Genomic DNA, 21,433 nt, shown 5'->3' on the forward strand with positions numbered 1-21,433 from the left:
TTCTCAAATTTTTTTCAACCTCCACACGTGGACTTTCCCACCCCAATCACACTCCTCTACCGAAAATACCCTCACATTTTCCATTTAATTACGCCCCTATTACACAGTCAACCATGACTCGATCCATCTAGGTAAATTCGAAAATAGCGAGAAGTTGAAGGGCTCCTGTGGATACTTTAGCTCTTTGGAGTGCAGGTCTGAATCGAAGCTTCTCTGTTCAGCTGTGAACGTTTCTTTCTTGACGTGGTATTCTCTTTTGACTTTGATCGGAGACCGATATCTTTTTCTGTGAAATTGCAGAGTTTCTTCATGCCAGTTTACATCTCTGACTATAACTCGTTTCTGGGTCCTCGATCGTCTCATAATTCCGCTCGATTTTCCCTTTGCCATTGCGATTAAGCTCCGTGGGTGAGTAGCTTTCTTTGATTTTATGGGGTTTTTGTTTCTCTGTCTGATTTGTTGGATCGTGTTCTTTATGTATTTGGCGATTTGGGTTTGATTGTCTTTTTGATCTTCTGATGTTCTAGAGCGGTAATTTTGTTTTCTGGGTCCTGATTTCTTGGAATTTTGGTTGAGTAATCGAACTGTTTAGATCAGTTTTTATTATTGCCTTGTTCATTGCTGGATTTTCATTATACAGAGATTGAACTTCACTGTTGGCTGAATCTGTATTCATTGGATTTGAAGTGGTGGGTCTGGTTTTGTTCTTCCCTTTAGATCTTCAAACCTCTACGTTTACATTGGGTTTCGATTGTTCATGGATCAACACTTATTTCCTTCTTAATTTGTTTTTCCTGTGGGTAGAGAAGATTAGGAACACAATAGGTGTTCTTGAAGAAATTATGAAGCTGGAAGAAGATTGAAATAAACAAAGCTTGGGTAGCTGTGGTTAGAGGGAGTTTTGTTTTATCATTAGTACTATCAAAACATTATATATGGGAATGTTCAGTAGATTTCATCTAAGTGGCTATCTCCTGGACGGAGTTTAGTTTTGGTTCAGATCTCAATGCCTTTCGGTCCCACGGTCGTCGCCAAAAGGTTGGTCGGTTTCCATGAAAGTTTCTTCTCTCAGGGGGCAGAGTCTTCCCATGTTGGTTGAATGTTTTTCCAATGGACATTAGTTTATTTACTTCGGCTCGATGTTTCGAGATACTTGAGGAGAGTGACATTAAACAAAAGTTGCTAATCGAGTCTGTGGCTTGCCTTGATGGGACAAGCTTTTAGAGTTGCAATCCAAAAGTCGAGCTATGGGTGCACGTTTAGAACGTTAAACATCCCTTGCTCCTTGCCTTTTCTTATGACTCTTGTGGCTCATTAGATTGCTATACTTCTTAGGAAAACATGAAGTACATAGTATTTAATCCTAGTACACCTTAGACTGTCTCTATCCCTCCTCCATATATGTTCGTCCTCCCTGAGAGGAAGCCTCTACCTTCCTAGTACATATGTTTCTTTATAAGGGTATGGAAACCTCTACCTAGCAGACGTATTTTAAAAACCTTGAGAGGAAGCCTGAAAGGGAAAGCCCAAGGAAGGCAATAACTGCTAGTGGTGGGCTTGGACCGTTACAGAAAAAGTACGATATGATTCATGACCTTTCCTCGATCAACCATACGATATTTTGATGGTTTTTGCCAATTGGTATCCTTTTTTTGGTTCATTCTTGGTAAATCACATTGATTTTCTTTGGTTCTTTATACATTACAACAAGATTTACATATAGGTGCTTGTAATATAGGTACAATGAGAGCACCATCATTACTTGCGCAATGCTTGCCTGGTTTGGTGCCCCAAGATAAAGGAAGCCAGAGCACTCCCTCCATTTCAGATAGAGATGTCCATCTCCCCTCACCAGCTGTGGAGATTCTCCCTTCAAAGGCAATTCTCTTGTACTTTTCTTCCTGTTATTGCCAACCACTTTTGGGAATACCATTAACACGTTCTTCTCCTTTGAGCAGACAGCTCATCCCTACAAATATGCAGGGGAGAACGTCGATTTGCAAGGTCTCAATGTTTTTAAGGTACTTCACTAGTTCGGTTCGACACTAGTGGTAATTCTTGAGGGAAAACCCGACAGTTCTTCACTTGTGCTAAATGGTGTCCTTGTCTCCAGGGTAGAGTTAGTGTTGCTGATATAATTGGCTTCAATGGATCAGAGTCTATATCTTCAAAGCCTGAAGGTATATCTATGCTTTCTACACTCGTACACTCATAATTATACATGTCTTTAAGTTTGAAGCTTATCTTTATTTTATAGGCTATCTGAAATCTTGGGACAGTTCCATTGATCTTGTTAATGTCCTTAAGCATGAGATTCGTGACGGACAGCTGAGCTTTAGGGGCAAAAGAGTACTTGAGGTAATAATCCATTGTGGTCGAGCGGGGCATGCCATTTATACGATAAATTAGATTTTGAAACATTTTCGTGTCGTGTTATTATACACATTATGATTTTCAAGCTAACCTCTTTAGTTGGTGCTTTGCAGCTGGGTTGTAGCTATGGACTTCCTGGAGTTTTTGCTTGCCTCAAGGTACCTCATCGTTAATCCGTCTCCATCCGAACGTTTTTTAATAGTATGCTCTGCGTCTGTTTCTAGTTAAATAAGTTGTTCTCGAGTGCAAGTTCGGTTGACTGAAGCAGCAGTAGAATCTTTTGTTAGATGTTATTGATCAATACTATGATCTTGATAAAGATCTAATGGACAATATCTGCTAGCGTTTTAAAACCATGAGACTGATGACGATATGTAACAGGCCAAAGTGAACAATATCTGCTAGCGTTTTAAAACCATGAGGCTGATGACGATATGTAACAGGCCAAAGTGAACAATATCTGCTAGCGGTGGGCTTGGGCTGTTACAAATGGTACAGTCATCGGATAGTGCGAGACACTAGTCGGAGTAGGGCTAGACCCTCTCCATAGTAGACGCGTTTTAAAAACTTTGAGGGGAAGCCCGAAAGGGAAAGTTCAAAGAGGACAATATCTGCTAGCGATGGGGTTGGGCTTATTCATAGTATTAAAACAGGGAATGGAAGTGTGGTTATAGCTGAGTTTTCAATCTTGTTACAGGGAGCAAGCATAGTGCACTTTCAAGACCTGAGTGCAGAAAGTGTTAGATGCACAACCATACCGAACGTCCTTGCGAATCTCGAACAAGCTCGGGACAGGCAGAGTAGACAGGCGGAGAGTCCCTTAACTCCGTCCAGACACAGTTTGAGCCCATCGGTACATTTTTACGCGGGCGATTGGGAAGAGCTCCCAACAGTGTTGTCCGTTGTTAGGGGTGATGGATTTGAAGGACCTACTGGAATGAGCTTGAGCTTCTCTGAAGAAGATTTTATGGATGGTTGCAGCAGTCAAGATGGTAGCATCATTGGGCATGAGTCTTCCTCAAGGAGATCGAGGAAACTATCGGGAAGTCGAGCATGGGAGAGGGCGAGTGAGAGCGATCAGGGAGAAGGTGGATACGATGTGATTTTAATGGCGGAAATCCCATATTCACTCAACTCTTTGAAGAAACTATACAGTCTTATAAAGAAGGTAACTAACTCTAAAGCGACTTGAATAGTTTTTACAAACATCGAATACGTTGTGAAAAATCGTCTGTTTTGGTGAAACTTTAGTGTGTGAGGCCACCATATGGAGTGTTATACTTGGCGACCAAGAAGAATTACGTCGGTTTCAATAGCGGAGCGAGGCATTTGAGGAGTTTGGTCGACGAGGAAGGCGTTTTTGGAGCTCACTTGGTGAAGGAGATGACTGACAGAGACATTTGGAAGTTCTTTCTCAAGTGATACAATGGCTTTGCTTCTTTCATTGTAAAATCTGTATTTTTCTTTTACTTTCTCTCAATTTTGCCTGGATTTCAATTTTGCCTGGATTTCTCTTGCTTTTACTGTAAAGTATACACTCTCTCAGTTAATCTTAGGTTGAATGTTCTTATTGTTCTATTTCTTATTTTTACGACCTAATTGATTCGGGTCTCCTTCCAGCCTTCTTAGCTTCGCTACCCCACCTCTGTGGTCCGTGGTCCATCAAGACAAATGCTTAGGTAAGCAAAGCAACCGTAGATCTAGACTTGATTCTAGCTAAGCAACCGTAGATCTAGACCTGATTCTAGTTCTAAGTAAATCAATCAAATATATGTATTTTTTAAAATTTTTAGACTAAAATAAATACCAAACTTGTAATTAGATGTATTTTTAAAAATTTATATACTAAAATAAACATCAAACTTATAATTTAAATTTATTATTATTTTTTTTAATTATATTAAGTCTATGTCATAATAAATAAATTTTTTTTTTTTTTTAATTATATTAAGTCTATGTCCATAATAATAGTTTGCAAAGAGTTAATTTTTATTTTTTTTAATAATTTTTTTTTAATTGGACTAAAAGTTCATACCATATTAATATTATAAAGATATTATGAGAATTTAAAAAATATATATAAATATAAAACAAAATAAATGTTTGAAATAACAAAATAAATCTTTGGTAATGACAAATACAACAACAAAAAAAATCAAATTCAAATCTATTGTTCAGTGGATAATGTTTTGGTTATGCACAAAATATGTCTGCGGTGGCAGCTGTTCAACATTGGGCACGTAATTATTGAATTGCTCGTACGGTTGGGTCGGATTTGGATCCATGCGCAACGGGGAATAGTTTGTCAACAATGGTCGTGGCGGTGGTGGTGGTGGTGGTCGTGATCGTGTTCGTGTTTCTGGTTGTGATTCTAAACGAGCATACACCTCCGACAATAATTCGGGATCGACCGTATCGATATCATGAATACTCTTTCTTTTTCGCTGTTCTTTCGGTATTTGTTGGCGAGTGAAAAACTTTTGAGCGTGACTAGCTACTTGGATGTGTGTTTTTGTAAGCACGACTTTATTTGCGATGCTTTTCCAATTACCCGAGCCAAATATCGCCATTCCTACTAGAAATAACCTGCACAACAAAAAAAAACACAATTATTTCATTTTTTAACCACAGTTATTGCACAAATTACACAGTTATTTTAGTTGTTTTACTTGTGCTCGTCAATTGTCCAAATTATCCTCGTTTTTGATGATTGGCTGACTCTGCCATTGTTTGCCGCTACAACATGCCTCGTATTATTGGAGCAAAAATTGATGACATCTGAAAGGAAACCAGTACTCTCCATCGGAGTCGGAGCCAGAGCCAGAGGAGATATATTGTAAGTGGAAGGAGCACAAAACGTCATTATTTCATAACTATAATTAGGGCAATAAAACGCCGGAGTCGGAATCGGAGTCGGAGTCGGAGTCGGAGCCGGAGTTAGAGTTGGAGCCGGAGCCGGAGGAGATAAGTTATTGTAAGTGGGAGGAGCACAAAACGGCATCGTTTCATTAGGACAATAAAACTTCGTCTCACGGCCGCCGTTGTCATAAGTCTCGAATGGAGGCAAATCTACGTTATATAGATTCAGATAAGCGTTATGATAAATCTCCGCCTCACTCATGGATTGATCGGCGAGCCTAAAGTCATTCTCGAATCTCATCGATTGATTTTCTGGAAGCATCGTTATTGCCGTCGGTGACTGCTGAAGCACCACATTACTAGTCGGCATCGCCATTGTCGGATTCTGATCGGGATATGGAATACTTGACGAAGAATAAGCAATAAATGAAAGTGATTTAGAGTTAGTAGTGATTTTAGAGTTAGTTTGGAAGGAAGAAGTCTCATATTTATAATTTTTCATTTCGAAATTCTATAAGGATTAGGGAAAAATAATAATAACTTTTTTAAATAAAAAATTATTCGATTTGTTAATTATTGGTTCCATTACCATATAATATTGTTGTACTGATTTAGACCAACTATATTGCGACAAGGCCCGGTAATGGCTAATCCGGATTTCAAGTATATATATATAATGAAAATCGATACCATAGAAAATATGTATTTCGGATAAAACTCTTTTTTTAAAAAATGCTATTGGTTTCAAGATAATTTATTTATTTGAATAACGGATAAATGATTTTAAAAAATATTTATTTTAAAAATAAAAGATTTTTTTTAGAAAAAGAATATTTATTTTAGAAAATTTGAGGCGAAATTTTATTAAATTAATCCAATAAAATCCTTTTTCATTTAAATTATTCAAATTATTAGAATATAGATAATTTAAAATTAATAAAGGTTTATGAATTTTATTTAATAATTTAAATTATTTAAATTTTATTAGAATCAATTTAAAATTAATAAAATTTTTAGATAATTTAAAATTAGTAAAGGTTTATGAATGTCGACTAATATTAGTTAATATAGTAATATGTTTATGTTATAATTTTGGTAGAGTTAATTTTTGTAACATTATATAATATTATATATTTTAATTATAAAAAAAAAAGTTTATAACCTACATATATTTATAAAAAAAAATTATAATTTTTTAAAATTAATTTTGCACTTAAAAATTTACAAGGGTACTTCGAGAATCACATGTTTTTTATGGGAATCATATACATGATCCTTAAACACACCTTGTTTTGTATGATCGGTAGGAAGGTGATGCTCCGAGCGAGGAGGCGACGAAGAGCAACCATGTACAGCGAAAGCTAGAGGAACGACAGCAGGATCGAAAGCTTGATCCTCATATTGAAGAACAATTCAGCAGTGGTCGATTGATGGCCTGTATCTCATCAAGACCGGGTCAATGCGGTCGAGCCGATGAGTAAGCAGTTGAAATGCCTTGTGATCTAGCTTGTCTTTGATGTATTCTTGTCGCAGCTTGTTTGAGCGCGAACATCGAAGCGTTTTTGGTGAGTCTTGCTGAGTTTTTAGCCTATTTGGAGGGTAAAGAGCTCGAGTTCTACATGAAGAAACTTCAAAGGAAGAAGGGAAAAGGAGCTGGTGCTTCTTAAGTCAGTGTATCATGAAGATGTTTTCTCCCATTTCAGTAACCATTTCTTCGTTCGAAGACGATTCGATGTTGCAGCAAAGATGAAAGAGTAGCTTAGGAGCTTTAGTTTTACTGATATTAGTTTGTTCAATATAAACCCTAAACTTTTCGGATCATTTAATAATTATTAGTGATTAATTATGGGTGACATAGTTTCTTATTTAACAAACAGACCATAAACATAAGTAAACCTTAATCTTAGTTTAAGGTTAATTAGATCAAACATGAAATTACCCTTTTGTCCTTGAGTCTAGTTTTAATTATAATGTTTATTTAATTATTTTTTTGGGTTAAATTACAACTTTAGACTTCTATGTGGTCCACAAATATTATTAAATAGATAATATTTAGACATATAATTAAATTTGGAAAGTGATTAAATATAAAATTGTAAGTGTATTTAACACTTTTTAAACTTAAAATATTAAATAGGATCAAAATAATAATTCCATAAAAGGTGAAGGGGTACTTTTGTAGTTTACAAGAGATTGGGGGGTTTTTAGGAAAAGTGCCTAGCCTCTCTCTCCTCTCTTTTGCGATATTTAGTTTTTGTATAAGGGGCTAGGGTTTTAGGGTTTTTCCCTCTTCCTCTCTCTCGCTCGATTCTTAACTTGGCAGGTTCCTGATCACTTCGGTATGTAACTTTATATGCTGTGATAATCTTTTCATTTCTCCGGCTGAATCGCTATTTGTATATGAGGACTGCGTTCTTTTTTTGTTTGTTTTTTTTTTTTGTGATTTTGATCGAAACGATCTGAGTTCTACCTAGCAAGGTGATTAGAGAGATATCTTCTAACTGCTCCGATCTGATTCTTTTTAGTACCATGGTGGCTTCTACAATTTGATAATCTTTTCTCTTATATGATGTAAATTAAAGGAATTAATGATTTTGGGAGAAGAAAAAGAAGAAAACGTATATGGCTCTCTCTCTCTCTCGCCCCGCCCTACCCCATCTTGATAGGACATATGATTCTTTCTTAGTTCAAAGTAAGAAGCAAAAGACTAGAATAAGGAATGGAAATATAGCTGGACAGGACAATATACCACACTTTTGTATCTAATGATTCATCTTGGGGTTTGAAATCTTGATGAAAAGTAATCATGAACCTGAAAGATGATGCCCCAGTTTGAAATTTTTTATTGAACATTCAAATTGCGAGATGGCTCTTCGCAGCTCATGTTAGAAAACTTTTTTTTTCTCTCGCTGCTGCTTTAGTGGCTGGAATGCATCCTTCTGTTCAAGAGTATATTTATCATAATTATGTCCTTTATTTGTTGATTCTTGATGATCGTATATTTATGACATCTTTACATGGAATGTGTGGAATATTATCAGTCACTCTGGTCTGCACCCCTGAGTTGTAGTAGCTAGGTATTGAGGGTACCAATCGTCTTATGGCTGTAAATTTGATCATTAGTTGTTCGTTTTCTTCATCTCATCGTGTGTGGTGGGTGCTTGGGAGTTGACTTCAATTTTCTGAACAATTGCATACCGGAAAAAAAGGGCTTACTTCTAACATTACTGACTCAAAGTGATAAATAGGTGCCTTGCCTGTTCTTGTAAGCTCTGTTTGGACGTTTGGTGCAATTGTTTTGTAATTTCTTTGCTTTCTTTCTGTTTATATTCTGTTTATCTTGATGCTAGTTTTTTAGTTTAGACTGATTTATATTATCTAAATCCTAATTATTTCAAGTGTGCAAAGTTGGAGTTTTACCTCATATTTTCTTAATGGCACGAACAATAACTCTGTATGTTGGTGGTATTGCAACTGCTCATATTGCATTTCAAATGTAACACAGAACAGAAAACATGCCGAAGAACAAGGGAAAGGGAGGAAAGAACAGGAAGAGAGGAAAGAACGAAGCAGATGATGAGAAACGTGAGCTTGTTTTCAAGGAAGATGGTCAGGAGTATGCCCAGGTTCTCAGGATGTTAGGGAATGGTCGGTGTGAGGCGACGTGCATAGATGGGACAAAGCGTCTATGCCATATCCGGGGGAAGATGCACAAAAAGGTTTGGATTGCAGCTGGCGATATAATACTTGTCGGTCTTCGCGACTACCAGGATGACAAAGCTGATGTTATCCTCAAGTATATGCCCGATGAAGCAAGGCTGTTGAAGGCATATGGTGAACTTCCTGAGAACACTCGTCTCAACGAGGGTATTGCTGGTGGCATCGACGATGAGGATGATGGTGGTGCTGATGACTATCTTGAGTTCGAGGACGAAGATATCGACAAAATTTAGATTTCGAGTAACTTTACATTTGGAGTTCAGAGTTGTGTGGATGGTTTGTTATATGGATTTGCTCCACTGTTGTTGTACCTTGTACTCTCTGCTGGGGGATTGGTATTTATTGCATAAAATCTTATGTTATATATACATATAAATGCGTAATTATATTTGCCTTCTATCTCTATAAGAATAGAGTTTAAATGAGTGATAAGCATGCGTTTTCGATCAGTTTCAGCATTTCGATTCCCCTATCGGCGTTGTTGCTGTATGAATAGCTCAAATTTCAAAGTATCACTTAAGTATCACTTAAAGTTTGGGTGTACACGAGTTGAGTCGTGTTAGAAAAATCTTTTGGACCAATCTAAATTTTAGTTTGATTTGGTCAGTGACTCAACAACTTGAAGTTGGGTAGTTTCAAATCGCCAGGTATCATTTCTTGTAGTCTAGTTCTCGAGTCATATGAGCACTCTTTTTGTTTCAAACTATTTCTTGTAGTCTGAAATGGTCAGGTTCTCTCGAGTCATATGAACACTCTTACTTTTAAGATCTCGTGGGTTTAAGAATTTAGTCCCCATCTATTTTTTGGAAGCGAATTTGGCGATTACTTCTTCATCCTCTTCCTCGTTTCATCGGTCCAAATGTTAGACCGGCCACGTCAATGCCCAATCACCCAACCAACCCGCCACGTCAGCAATCTCAACTAAACAGGATTCAAATGCTTCTTTTCTTAAACCATACTTAAATAGACATTTTAAATCCGATCAAAACGGAGGGGAGAGATCCGACACGCGGGAAGGTGCTGAATCCGATCAAATGCCGGCTTCTCAAAAGATTCTAATTTCTGAGTTTTAATTATTGATCAGATAACAGAACATCAATGCATCGTTTCAGTTTATCGATCGTATTTTTCCAATTTTTCCTCTTCTTTCCTTCAAGAATTTCAGCGATCAGGTGAAGATTTCCACTATCCGTTTTTAATTCCTTCCATTTCCATTCTGAGATTTTGGCGTTTCATACTGTTCTGCATCCATTACAATTAAGAAAAACGGACGAAAGTTGCTGTTCAGATTCTTGAATCTTTGAATCCTGCTGAAAAGTATTTCTGTTCAGTTTCGTTAGTTTTCTCAACGCTCCTGTGCCATTTTTTTTCACTTTTTCTTGTTTTTTTATTGAAGGAATCATATAGGCTTAGCAGTAAAGAACACATGTAGGAGCACTATTCAGGGAAGATATTTACTGACCGATGATAATGGTAAATATTTCTTTCATTATCTCGCAGTGCTATTCAGTTCTTCGTTCTTTTTTTACAGTTACCTTGAATATCCCTGAACAATATCCTGTGATTGAAGACATGCTTTTGTTAGAGATTGCTAGTAACTCACAGAACCTGATGGATATAGCTTCCATTGCAGGTCGTGTATGTGATGCTTTATCTATTGATCCACTATCTCATTGCTGCCTTGGCAAAGGGGACAAATTTCCTTGTCAGTGAGTTTTTTTTTTTTTTTTTTTTTTTTTTTTTTTCCTCCAAATAAATCTCCCTCCAATGGCCCATGAGGAGTGTAAGAGCTCTGTCAAGCTACCTTATTGTTTGTTTTTTCTTTTTACACGTTGCAGTGGGTGCAATCTTGTTTCACAATGTTGCAATTCGTATGAATATTGTGTTTCATGCTGCCTGAATCCTTCAAAGGTATGATGGGCTTCTAATTCTTCTTATGCTTCATTTTTGCTATGGAATCTAAAAACTAGTGCATTTCTGGATGATGATGGTTGCAGACAAAAGGAGAACAAATACTAAAAATCAAAATTTCCAAGCCAGCCACGGCAGGTGATGACTAATGCTCTATCAACCTCAACGCTTCTTTGACTTTTTCTTCTTTGGACTTTTTCTGTAAAGTTTTAAAATACGTTTGTTAGGGAGAAGTTTCCACACACTTATAAAGAATGTTTTGTTCTCCTCCCCAACCGATGTGAGATCTCACAATCCACCTCCTTTCAAGACCCAACGTCCTCGTTGGCACTCATTTCCTTCTCCAATCGATGTGGGACCCCCAATCCACCTCCATTTGAGACCCAACGTCTTTGCTGGCACACTGCCTCGTGTCTAATCCCCTTCGAGGGTCAGCCTCCTCTCTGGTACATCGCCTGGTGTCTGGCTCTAATACCATTTGTAACGGCCCAAGCCCACCGCTAGCACATATTATCCTCTTTGGATTTTCCCTTTCGGGCTTCCCTTCAAGGTTTTTAAAACACGTTTGTTAGGGAGAAGTTTTCACCCTTATAAAAAATGCTTCATTCTCCACCCCCACTAATGTGGGATCTCACCGTTAATGTTTTGGAAGAGTATCTTACGATTAATATTCATGTGAAGCTTACTTTTCATTTAAGGAATCATTCCCCCTTGGAGTGGATTTGAGATCATAATTTAGTCTGAGATTAAATATATGGAACTATGGTAAATGATGCAGGGACATATGCCAGTGTCTTTGATTTCTGTGCTGGGAGGTGTCGTCATAATTCTGAGAGTGTTGTAAGTGTCCTGCATTGTGTTATTGCATTTTATCTTTCTTTAGAGAGTTGAAATATTTGATTGAATTTCAAATTCTCAGGTGCATGAAAATGCTTATCACAGTGATTACCATCATTGCTTTTCCCTGCCATCATATTCTTCAGGTTAGCTACTGATTTCTGAATTCAAACCATGTAGTCATTATAGTTTCTTTAAGCATTCTGTGATGTTTATGATTCATTTCCAAAGTTTGGACTTCGTAGGAGTGAGCAGCACACAACTAGAATTCAGACTGAATGGCATCAATGTCATTGTTGGAAGGTCAGGGTAGCTAGGATTGTTTATTATATACGCTGTTTGATCTCTATCTCACTCTTCTGAACTGAATCTACGATAGACAAGGAGAATCATGTGATTCAGTTTGCAAGTCAAATGGACAATCATGCGTCTCAAACAAGATTTTGGTCCTAAATCATTGTGACATGTGAGTAATCTGCTGTTTTCTTTTCCTTCGTTTCTTATGGAGCCATTAAAACATGTTTTTTCTATTTGGGTATGATAGAATACAAAAATACATGAGCTGCAAAGGAGGTTGCATAGAAAGTGTTGGGCCTGATCACCCTGCTGAAGTTGCTTATAATGCTCCTGAAGAACTGGTACGGTGTCCTGTTCTTTATGTATAGCACATTACATACGAGTTTTATAGCACATTTTGTTTATCTTATGAACTTCAGAATCCAGGAGCATGCTTATATAGTAGCGCACAGTCAATACTTACTTGTGATGGCTCACACCCACATACCATGAGACTTTGCCCTTGTGCGTAGCAACTTTTCTAGGTATGTATTTGCTGGGAATGCCATCATTTTCATGGCTTCAACACTTAACTTTATTAGTTTATTTTCCATTAATAAAAAAGAAACAGCTTAGAATTTCATGTTGAATCTCATTCTTTTTCCTTCATGTCACTGAGAGATAGAATTTGGAATAAAAATCAAAGCTTTTGAATTTTCCCTTCTGGGTTTTGCTTTGTTTTTCAATGAGTTCTCACTTTAGAAATTGTGCTCCAAGAACAGCTTTTCCTGAGGGGAAGCAGGCTCAATCTCTTCCTCTAAACTCTTCAATCCATCCCCATTTCTTCCTTCTAAATTCTTTCCATCAACATCTGCTTCTGAAGCTGAGGATTTCCTCCGCTGGGACGATGTCACGCTCGGGAATGTAATCCACGACGGAGCTCTGAACTCGAACCTTTGATCCTCAGATTCTGCTATATCCGTTTCGGAGACGGAATGGTTCAATGATCTTTGAGATGACTTTTTATGCAGTCTACTGCTTCCTAAAACCACCTCCGTTGGTAAGATAGGTTGTTCATTATATGGACTTCCCATTAACTGGGCAAGAGCACGTTCCAATGCCGTCGTGACTTTGTCCATTGATGGCCTCTCCTTCGCCCTCATTCTCACACATGTACAAGCTACGTTTGCTATCCTCTTCAAGGCCTCGATATCGGATGGCGGTTTTAGTATCGGATCTAAAACTGCAGAGATATCTCCAGATTTGATCAATGGCACTGCCCATTCTACTATGTTCCCTTCTTCATATTGCATATCAATGGCTCTTCTACCGCTGAGAATTTCGAGCAGCAAAACACCAAAGCTATAGACATCAGACTTGGTTGTAAGGTAGTGAAGTCTGTAGTATTCAGGATCAAGATAGCCAAGAGTTCCGGCTGGTAGCTCTGCTAATGGAGAGCTACCATCCGCTGGCCCCAACAACGACAAGCCAAAATCGGCTACTCGAGCGTTATGCTCCTCGTCAATAAGAATGTTTGACGATTTGATGTCCCGATGGATGACGGGAGGACAAGCATAGCCGTGCAAGTATTCAATTCCCCTTGCTGCTTGGACTGCAATGGTGACCCTTCTTATCCAATCTAGTTGCTCTTTCAAGGCCTTGTTCTTGCCATGAAGGTGCTGATATAAGGAACCATGAGCCATGAACTCATAAACTAGAAGCCTCTCTCCACCTTCTTCACAATAACCAAGTAGATTAAGCAAATGAGCATGGTTTAATCTTGACAGTAAGTCAAGTTCAGTGTGAAACTCTTTTGAATTCTTCTGCTTGTTGTGAGACATTATAGCTCGTTTCACTGCTACAACCGTCCCGTTGTTTAAAACACCTCGGAAAACACAGGAGAAACTTCCCTTTCCCACCATTGAATCTTCCTTAAACCCGCACGTCGCTCCCACGAGTTCTTCGTAAGTGAACATCCGAGCCCTCATTATCTTTAGCTCATCCAAGTCAGGACGTATTTTGTAGCTTTCCTTCTGGAAGGAAGAGGCAGTCCCTTGGTTCTTCTTAGACTTTAACTCCCTTTCGGAACAATGGAAGCTCCGTAACTTATACCGAACGTATAAGATCGCAGTTAACGACACAATAGCTACCAAAAACAGAGCAAAAGCAACCTCTGCTACCAGAGCTGGAAGCTGCATTGACCACAACTTCTCATTTTTCTTCCCCATCAAGCCATTTGAACTAATGGATGAACAGTTTGATGAACACTCCGAAGAAAAACAACTTGAACAGTTATATTCACATTGTCTATCAGATTTTAAGGAGCATTCAAATTTTTGGTACATCTCAGGAGGGCATGTAGTACTGCAGGGCATACACACACGAAAACTCGGCGACTTGCACCGAGCACTGTCTTGGCTTAGTTCATAGAAACCAGGAGCACAAGGAGTTGCTTTACAGACTCCTGGCGACACAGCTAAGGGTATAGAACTAGGAAATCCAAGACCCCAGCAAACAGGCAGGAGAGATTTCTCAGCTAGAATTCCACAAGTGAAGTAATCTCCAGCTGCTATGTCATAAACCTTAATCCCATCCGGCGCTGGAGTGCTTGGTTTGACTGTAAAGCCCCAACAAATCACACCACGGTCCATGCTCTTGATCCCACAAGCATGAAACTTGCCCCCAACAACAGAGTCTAATGGATCAACTGGAACCAAGTCTGCACTTCCTTCAATGTCTAAGCTCCTTCCCCAACAGAACGCCCTCGCCTTAGCGCCCTCTAGAATCCCACAAACATGATATCCACCAGCAGCAATCTTTAGAAACCTCATATCTTTAGGTATCAAACTGATGACCCGGCTGCTCGTCTCATCGCCCCAACACAAAACAGTTCTATTAAGAGAAAACAGCCCACAGTTGAACTCAGACCCTGCCGAGATCGATTCAATCGGGCCATCAAACACAAAGGTTCTTGTCATGTTGTAACCCCAACAATCAACAAAAGACGTGTTGTTCCTATGCCTTCCAGTTAGCGGTGTTCGGAGGCCACAGAGATGGTAATCACCAGCACTGATTTCCTGGTATTGAGCGGCTTTGATCATGGGCTGAGGAACACCCATTTGAACATAGCCACTGCTTCCCCAACAGTAAGGCTGATTGGAATCCAAAAGAAGCCCACAAACAAAACCATCACCAGCAGTGAGACCAATGAAGGGGAAATGAGAAGGAGTTCCGTAAGTTATGGCTGAATTTGAACCAAAACAGCTCACAAGATGAGACCCATCTGCCATTAAACCACAGAAAACAGGCCCTTTCTCGCCATAAGAAACAGCCACAGAAGCCATAGAGCCTAAACCAGACACCATCAGACACATATCTGCAAAAACAACCAATTCCACAAACAATCCACCTCTCCAACCACTCATCTTCTTCAAGAACATCTAAAAAAAACCCAGAAAATCTCACTTCATTCTCTTTCAAAACCCAAGAAATTCAGAATGCTGCAAGATCCTCTCCTTCCGAGAGACATCCATGAGAATTGATGAAAGGAAAAGGAAGAACAGAGAAAGAAGAGAAGAAGGGAAAAGGGTTCAAAGAAAAGAGACTAAAAGGCCGAAATTACAGCTTCTGACATTGGGAAATGCGTAGGTGAAGGCATTAAATGGGAGGAAGTTAATGCCTTTTTTTTTTTTTATCTTTCGTGCACGGATTACTGCACTACACACCACCAAATCCAATCCCCAAAGCCCTTTTCATTGTTGTCTGTTCTGTTTTTGCTTGAACAATTTCACTCAATCTTTGGCCTCGTTTACTAATTACAGGGGCGTTGTGTTGTTGGCCGTCGATTCAAGTTTCTTGAAGAACTGGGGGGACGAGCTTTGTTCCAAACAAGGTGCTGCTCTGTTTTCTCTCTATTGAATTTAATTAGTGTCCTTTTTCGAAGCATTTTCCACCATTTTTGCTTCTGCTTTTGTTTATACTTTCTCTGCAGTTCTTCCTATTCCATGGTTTCAAGTTCTGTGATTATTCTATTTTTTCTCAAATTTTCAAATATTTTTTTAAAACTCTTAAAACTTCGAGAAAATATATAGATTTAAACCTCTCGCCTCTACTTCTAGTCTGTTTCTATTTGGACCAAAAATAAATAAATTGTGGTCTTTTAATTGGTCTTTTCTACTTCTATTATTGCTATTATTATTTTATTAAATATTTAAAAAATAATAAAAATAAAAACACTTTGTTCTAAAAAGGTAAGCTTCTCTCGAAGTCAAAGTTGTTTCAAATCTTTGTGTGGATAAGATTTTTAAGTCGAACCTTCGTATATTTTCTTCTCAATTGTTTGTGAGAATTAAAATTATCTTCATCGACCAACCTAAGTTATTTTAGGAGGTTATTCTATGTAACATATTTAACTTTGAAATTTGTATGATTGAGTTTCCAAAAAAAATACACTTTTTTTCTATCAATTCTTTTAAAAATTATGGTTAAACAAAGTTTTAAAAAAATGATAGTTACTATGTATACTAAAATTAGCACTTTTGGGCTTTGAGCAATTATACCTTGAGTGACCTTTTATAAATTTTTCTAAGAAAGGGATCTTCACGCTTAAAAGTATTTCTCAAAAAGTAAATAACGTGGTTATATCATAAGAGAATGTCGAATCTTAAATGTGAATCTAAATGGTTCGAATCTTGAATGTGAGACGTTACAGCATTGGAGCAGCGTACACAATCAATCTAGATTGTATTTATTAGAGCGTCACTGATTTGAGTTGACAAATCATTAAAAAAGAACATTCAAAATTACAAGTTATTAAGAAGGTATCGTTCTCATCGATGAAACACATTCCAAAAAGGACACTAATTAAATTATTCCATTTTAAATTGAATATAATAACATAAATGTCTTGCACTAAAGAGTAAATAAATAAATCAATGAGCGTGGAGCCCCACAAAATATGATAAATAAAATCCAAATTTGATGGTTGAAATAAAAATAAAAATAAAAATTATTACTTAATTTATGAGTATTCCTTCGAATATATCATTCCCAAATAAAGTATAATAAAACATTATGTACATGTGATGAAGGTTGAAAAATGACCTAAAATGTCCCATTTGTGGAGACCAATCCTTATTGATATTTGTAATTTCCATTTTTAAATAAAGGTATGTAATTACCGCTAAGCTAAACTCAGTTTATCTATTAATTATACATTAATTTTAATAAAATAGTAATATTAATTAATTTTCATTAATCTATCAATGCATCATTAATTAACTACACTATTGCCCTATTGAACAAAAATAAATTTATAATTTAACGAAATAAAAAAAATAATTGCATTAATACATTTTTCTTGTGATTATATTATTGAGTCGTTTTTAGAAGAAAGAAATTAATAATTTTATTTAACCAGAAACTTTGAAGCTGTCCATTAATAGCTTGGACCAAGCTGGCACCCAACAAATAATGTGAAATTTGAATTTATTATATATTTTTATCTAATTATTTAGGCATTTAATTTTTTTTGTTTCATTTCAATTAATAAATAAGTACAGACATAACTTTGCTATAAAAATAGTAAAATCATTATAACAAAACCAATTACCAAAATTTACCATTATACAGCTCATACTAAAAAGAATGAATTTATATTTATTTAATTATTTAATCAAAGAATTTCAATTATGCTAAATAATCCATTAGAATAATGATAAAAGTGTTTATTATATAATATAAAATTTTAAAAGGAAAATAATAAATGGATCATTTAATATATATATAGATTAAATCCCCAAAATTAGGGAAATGAAAGTTGAAAGAACATGAGCCCCACAAAAATAATTTTATAAAAAAAATATCATAAAACTATAGCTTATTTTATAATAAAAATATCAGACAAATTAATTTAAAAAATATATTTGGTTTTTTAATTAAAATATTTTTTAAATTATGATTTGTTTAAAGAAAAAAATACCAAATTAAGGAAACTTTTGTCCTTCTCATTATTTGAAATTGCATCACTAAGCCTCATTAACTGTTTTGCATAGAAAATTCACATTGGTATTATTAGTGAAGCAAATCATTTAAAGTCAATTTCTTCAAAAACAGGCTCAGGCCCAATTCATTTTTTGAAGTGAATATCATATAGTAATCAGAAATTCTTTCAGATATGAAACTATTATCAGCATCACATTCACTTAATCTCATCCTTAAAATGATGGGAGTTCTTACCATTCAACTAGAGAAGAAGCCTCGATGCAAGCTTGTACTTTACCTGCCAACCTGCACAAGTTAGAATCATTAGTGACACACTATGTCGTTTATGGATCAAAAAGCTTGATCCGTATTTAATGGAGTGAAGAAAAAAAAAATGCGTCGTCAGTCTCACGTATTCACCGCTAGTAGATATTGTCCGGTCCGCTTTAGTCCGTTACGTATCGTCGTCAGTCTTACGGTTTTTAAAATGCGTCGGCTAGGGAGAGGTTTCCACACCCTTATAAGGAATGTTTTGTTCCCCCTCCAAACAATGTGGGATCAAACGTAGACTTTACAAATGGTATCAGAGCCAGTCACCAGGGATGTATTAGTGAGGATGTCGGGCCCCTGAGAGCGGTGGATGGTGAGATCCCACATTGATTGGGGAGGGAAACGGAACATTGTTTATAAGGGAGTAGAAACCTCTCCCTAGCAAACACATTTTAAATCTTGAGGGAAAACCTGAAATGAATGACCCAAAACAGACAATATGTACTAGTAGTGAGCTTGAGCTGTTGACGTAAGAGTAAACGCACCTAAGACAAGACATGGTTGAGGGAGTTTCATGGGTGAAGAGGAGAGTGAATAGATATATTTTTTAAAATGAATGTTTATCTTTTGGTTCTTGGGAAACAGAAAACAGCTCAAGTTCGGAGTTCTAAGTAAGCTCACAGGAAGAATGCTAAACAACTGCAGGTTACAGAACTCCTACTCACATCCACCATTGCCAAAAGATCCAAATCTTAGGCAATTTGGAAGAAGTTTCATTTCTAATCTCATTGCACGACACATGAATACGAATTTGCAGAGAAGCTCAACGAATCCAACACAAATTAAAGACCTCAGATGTGAACTTGGTGAGTTAGGGCTAGTTGGTACCTTCAGCCAATTAACAAACTCAAAAAGAAAAATCTTACACTCTTCTAGTCAGCGAGGCTTGAAGAACAAAACAAATTCCAGAAAGCCAAACTAAACTCATTATACATTCAACTTCAGAAACTCAAAACTCCACAATATCATCATTCATAATCACAAATCTGTTTGGCTACCGAGAAAGTGGAGAAACAACAAAATTTGAAATCTAATGAACAGGTTGTCTTCTCAGTCGAAACACGCACTAAGTAAAATTTCTTCAAAATGAAAATGATATACTCAAAATTCTTGATCTACGAATTTCCAGCGGCAAACCAGAGAGATTACTAATTGAAACAGAGAAGAAAAGGAAAAAGAAATCGTAGAAATTGAGAGACGAAAAAGAAGATTTAGCGTACCTGGTTGGAGATTGCGGGAGGAAGCAAGCAGAGAGTAAACGATGGATTCAAACTCTTACACTGCGAAGAGTCGATTAAGGAGTGGCTTAAAAAGAACTTTAAAACCGGTTTCTATTTATTTCTATTTTGAACAAAACTCTTTTTTCGTCATTTTTTAAAACATTATTTCTAATATATATATATATATATATATAAAGGCATTAACACTCCAACGAAAAACAATAAATACCTAAAATTCAATAAGATCGTTAATAAATTCGGAAAAAAATAGTAAAATAAATCGTGAAGAACTCGCTTGGCATTGAAGCCGTTGGTTCATCTTCTTCCTTCTGTTCGTTACAAACCCTAATTTCTCTGCTGAATTTTCTCGGCAACCAAACAGGCTCCACCGCATACAGTTTCTTTCCTACCATTTTTCCAGCCATTTTCTCCCTGGATTTTTCCCTTCTTACTTTCTCCATTTCCACATTAATTCCTCCTCTCTGTTTCTCTTCCCTGAAACCAACAATCAAATTCCACAATCATCCTCCTCATCTTCATCATCCATCCGTCCGTCTCTTTAGCATAAATTTTTCGTTCTTTTTCTTTCCTCTGTTAATCTCTTATTATCTTCCCGTCGCCAGTTGAGATCTCCACAATCCAATCGTTTATCTCTGTTTTAATCCATGGATCCGACGGAACTACGAAGAGTATTCCAGATGTTCGATCGCAATGGCGACGGGCAAATCACGAAGAAGGAACTAAACGACTCGTTAGAGAATTTGGGGATTTTCATCCCGGACAAAGATCTGACACAAATGATCGAGAAAATTGACGTTAATAACGATGGATACGTGGACATTGACGAGTTCGGAGAGCTGTACCAGTCGATTATGAACGAGAAAGACGAGGAGGAGGACATGAGAGAAGCTTTCAACGTCTTTGACCAGAACGGCGATGGATTCATCACCGTCGAGGAATTGAGGTCAGTTCTAGCTTCCTTGGGGCTTAAGCAAGGGAGAACTGTTGAGGATTGCAAGAAGATGATCATGAAGGTGGATGTCGATGGAGATGGAATGGTCAATTACAAGGAGTTCAAGCAAATGATGAAGGGAGGTGGATTTAGTGCATTAGGTTGATCATCTTTCTCACTTAATCACATCAAAACTTAAAACTAAAACAAATAAAAACCAATGAGAGAGAGAGAGAGAGGCTGTTTTTCCATTAGAGTTCTGTATATTAAACCTTGAAGATGATGATCATGATGAAAAATAACGAAGAACAAGGATTTGATCATCACAGGCTGCATGGATTGTTTGTGATCACACGTGTCCATTAGACATTGGCTTTACTGTAGCCAATTGTCTTCTGACACGTATTCAGGTTATATATATGAATATATATTTTCTTTTTTCTTTTTTAATCCATGTAATTTTGAAATTTGTTGTGGGGGCGGGGGAGGGGAGAAGAAACCCATGGTGTGGATTGTCGGGTCGGGTCGGGGCACCAACAGAATGTTATTATGTTTTTTTTTTCTTTTTTTTTTTTTTTTATTAATTTCTTTTTTCAACTTAGTAAGAATGTTTTTTTGTGTTATTCTTTATTTTATTATTATTATTATTATTATTAACTTCTGTTTTCTTAGCCTAATTTAAATATAATGTATCAATGCATTTTTCTTATAGTCAAATACTATACACTTAAATTTTTAAATCTCAATTCATTTATTTTATATAAATTTAAATTTTATGTTGAGTGAAATCATTAAATTAAAGGGAAAAAACAATCAAACATCGAAAACAACCCTATCACAGACCAAAACGAACCAAATCATAGTGGAAACCGAGTCATGTGGCTTAATCATAGTGGAAACCGAGTCATGTGGCAAAAGCCACCTGAATGCCAGGTACAGATATCTCCTCCAAATCAATAGTATGGCTATCGAA

The 21,433-nt window shown here is 36.9% G+C and overlaps 5 protein-coding genes across 8 annotated transcripts; 4 read left to right on the forward strand and 1 right to left on the reverse strand.

The window, feature by feature from the left end:
• The first annotated feature begins 52 nt into the window (after window positions 1-52).
• Window positions 53-3,951, forward strand: LOC111799578 (uncharacterized). Of its 3 annotated transcripts, XM_023682963.2 has the most exons (9): window positions 53-195; window positions 301-408; window positions 1,739-1,878; window positions 1,959-2,021; window positions 2,114-2,180; window positions 2,258-2,358; window positions 2,487-2,531; window positions 3,071-3,541; window positions 3,625-3,951. In XM_023682963.2, exons 3-9 carry the CDS (start codon window positions 1,744-1,746, stop codon window positions 3,793-3,795), a joined length of 1,053 nt encoding a protein of 350 aa, XP_023538731.2. In that variant the 5' UTR covers window positions 53-195; window positions 301-408; window positions 1,739-1,743; the 3' UTR covers window positions 3,796-3,951. The 3 variants fall into 3 exon arrangements, with proteins under 3 accessions (XP_023538731.2, XP_023538730.2, XP_086982010.1); XM_023682962.2 differs by lacking the exon at window positions 53-195 and having other exon boundaries at window positions 202-408; XM_087125884.1 differs by lacking the exons at window positions 53-195; window positions 301-408 and adding an exon at window positions 466-1,576.
• A 3,478-nt stretch (window positions 3,952-7,429) lies between these two features.
• LOC111801009 (eukaryotic translation initiation factor 1A) lies at window positions 7,430-9,351 on the forward strand. Of its 2 annotated transcripts, none has more exons than XM_023684961.2 (2): window positions 7,430-7,571; window positions 8,738-9,351. In XM_023684961.2, the coding sequence occupies exon 2, from the start codon at window positions 8,748-8,750 to the stop codon at window positions 9,183-9,185; it is 438 nt and encodes a 145-aa protein (XP_023540729.1). In that variant the 5' UTR covers window positions 7,430-7,571; window positions 8,738-8,747; the 3' UTR covers window positions 9,186-9,351. The 2 variants fall into 2 exon arrangements, with proteins under 2 accessions (XP_023540729.1, XP_023540730.1); XM_023684962.2 differs by having other exon boundaries at window positions 7,514-7,571; window positions 8,743-9,351.
• Window positions 9,352-9,794: 443 nt separating this feature from the next.
• On the forward strand, window positions 9,795-17,929 carry LOC111800426 (uncharacterized). Its single transcript, XM_023684112.2, has 12 exons — window positions 9,795-10,124; window positions 10,349-10,425; window positions 10,586-10,661; window positions 10,791-10,863; window positions 10,950-11,001; window positions 11,642-11,703; window positions 11,783-11,846; window positions 11,946-12,003; window positions 12,080-12,166; window positions 12,245-12,338; window positions 12,417-12,521; window positions 15,798-17,929. Exons 1-11 carry the CDS (start codon window positions 10,051-10,053, stop codon window positions 12,507-12,509), a joined length of 810 nt encoding a protein of 269 aa, XP_023539880.1. The 5' UTR covers window positions 9,795-10,050; the 3' UTR covers window positions 12,510-12,521; window positions 15,798-17,929.
• LOC111800425 (serine/threonine-protein kinase-like protein ACR4) lies at window positions 12,558-15,798 on the reverse strand. The gene has a single exon (XM_023684111.2). The coding sequence runs from the start codon at window positions 15,414-15,416 to the stop codon at window positions 12,735-12,737; it is 2,682 nt and encodes an 893-aa protein (XP_023539879.2). The 5' UTR covers window positions 15,417-15,798; the 3' UTR covers window positions 12,558-12,734.
• Window positions 17,930-19,783: 1,854 nt separating the features above from the next.
• On the forward strand, window positions 19,784-20,910 carry LOC111800972 (calmodulin-like protein 3). Its single transcript, XM_023684911.2, has one exon. The coding sequence runs from the start codon at window positions 20,174-20,176 to the stop codon at window positions 20,624-20,626; it is 453 nt and encodes a 150-aa protein (XP_023540679.1). The 5' UTR covers window positions 19,784-20,173; the 3' UTR covers window positions 20,627-20,910.
• Window positions 20,911-21,433: the final 523 nt, after the last annotated feature.

This window comes from Cucurbita pepo, chromosome 8 (assembly GCF_057944985.1).
Source record: "Cucurbita pepo subsp. pepo isolate OVF chromosome 8, ASM5794498v1, whole genome shotgun sequence".
Lineage (NCBI taxonomy): Eukaryota > Viridiplantae > Streptophyta > Magnoliopsida > Cucurbitales > Cucurbitaceae > Cucurbita > Cucurbita pepo.

What these genes read in the sequence shown, in the direction of transcription:
- LOC111799578 (XM_023682963.2), top strand. Translation starts at nt 1,744, where the DNA reads ATGAGAGCACCATCATTACTTGCGCAATGCTTGCCTGGTTTGGTGCCC. An exon ending in AAGGTCTCAATGTTTTTAAG is followed by an intron (nt 2,022 to 2,113) that starts GTACTTCACTAG and finishes CCTTGTCTCCAG; the next exon opens with GGTAGAGTTAGTGTTGCTGA. An exon ending in TATACAGTCTTATAAAGAAG is followed by an intron (nt 3,542 to 3,624) that starts GTAACTAACTCT and finishes GTGAAACTTTAG; the next exon opens with TGTGTGAGGCCACCATATGG.
- LOC111801009 (XM_023684961.2), top strand. Translation starts at nt 8,748, where the DNA reads ATGCCGAAGAACAAGGGAAAGGGAGGAAAGAACAGGAAGAGAGGAAAG.
- LOC111800426 (XM_023684112.2), top strand. Translation starts at nt 10,051, where the DNA reads ATGCATCGTTTCAGTTTATCGATCGTATTTTTCCAATTTTTCCTCTTC. An exon ending in CCTGCCATCATATTCTTCAG is followed by an intron (nt 11,847 to 11,945) that starts GTTAGCTACTGA and finishes TGGACTTCGTAG; the next exon opens with GAGTGAGCAGCACACAACTA. An exon ending in GTCCTAAATCATTGTGACAT is followed by an intron (nt 12,167 to 12,244) that starts GTGAGTAATCTG and finishes TGGGTATGATAG; the next exon opens with AATACAAAAATACATGAGCT.
- LOC111800425 (XM_023684111.2), bottom strand. Translation starts at nt 15,416, where the DNA reads ATGTTCTTGAAGAAGATGAGTGGTTGGAGAGGTGGATTGTTTGTGGAA.
- LOC111800972 (XM_023684911.2), top strand. Translation starts at nt 20,174, where the DNA reads ATGGATCCGACGGAACTACGAAGAGTATTCCAGATGTTCGATCGCAAT.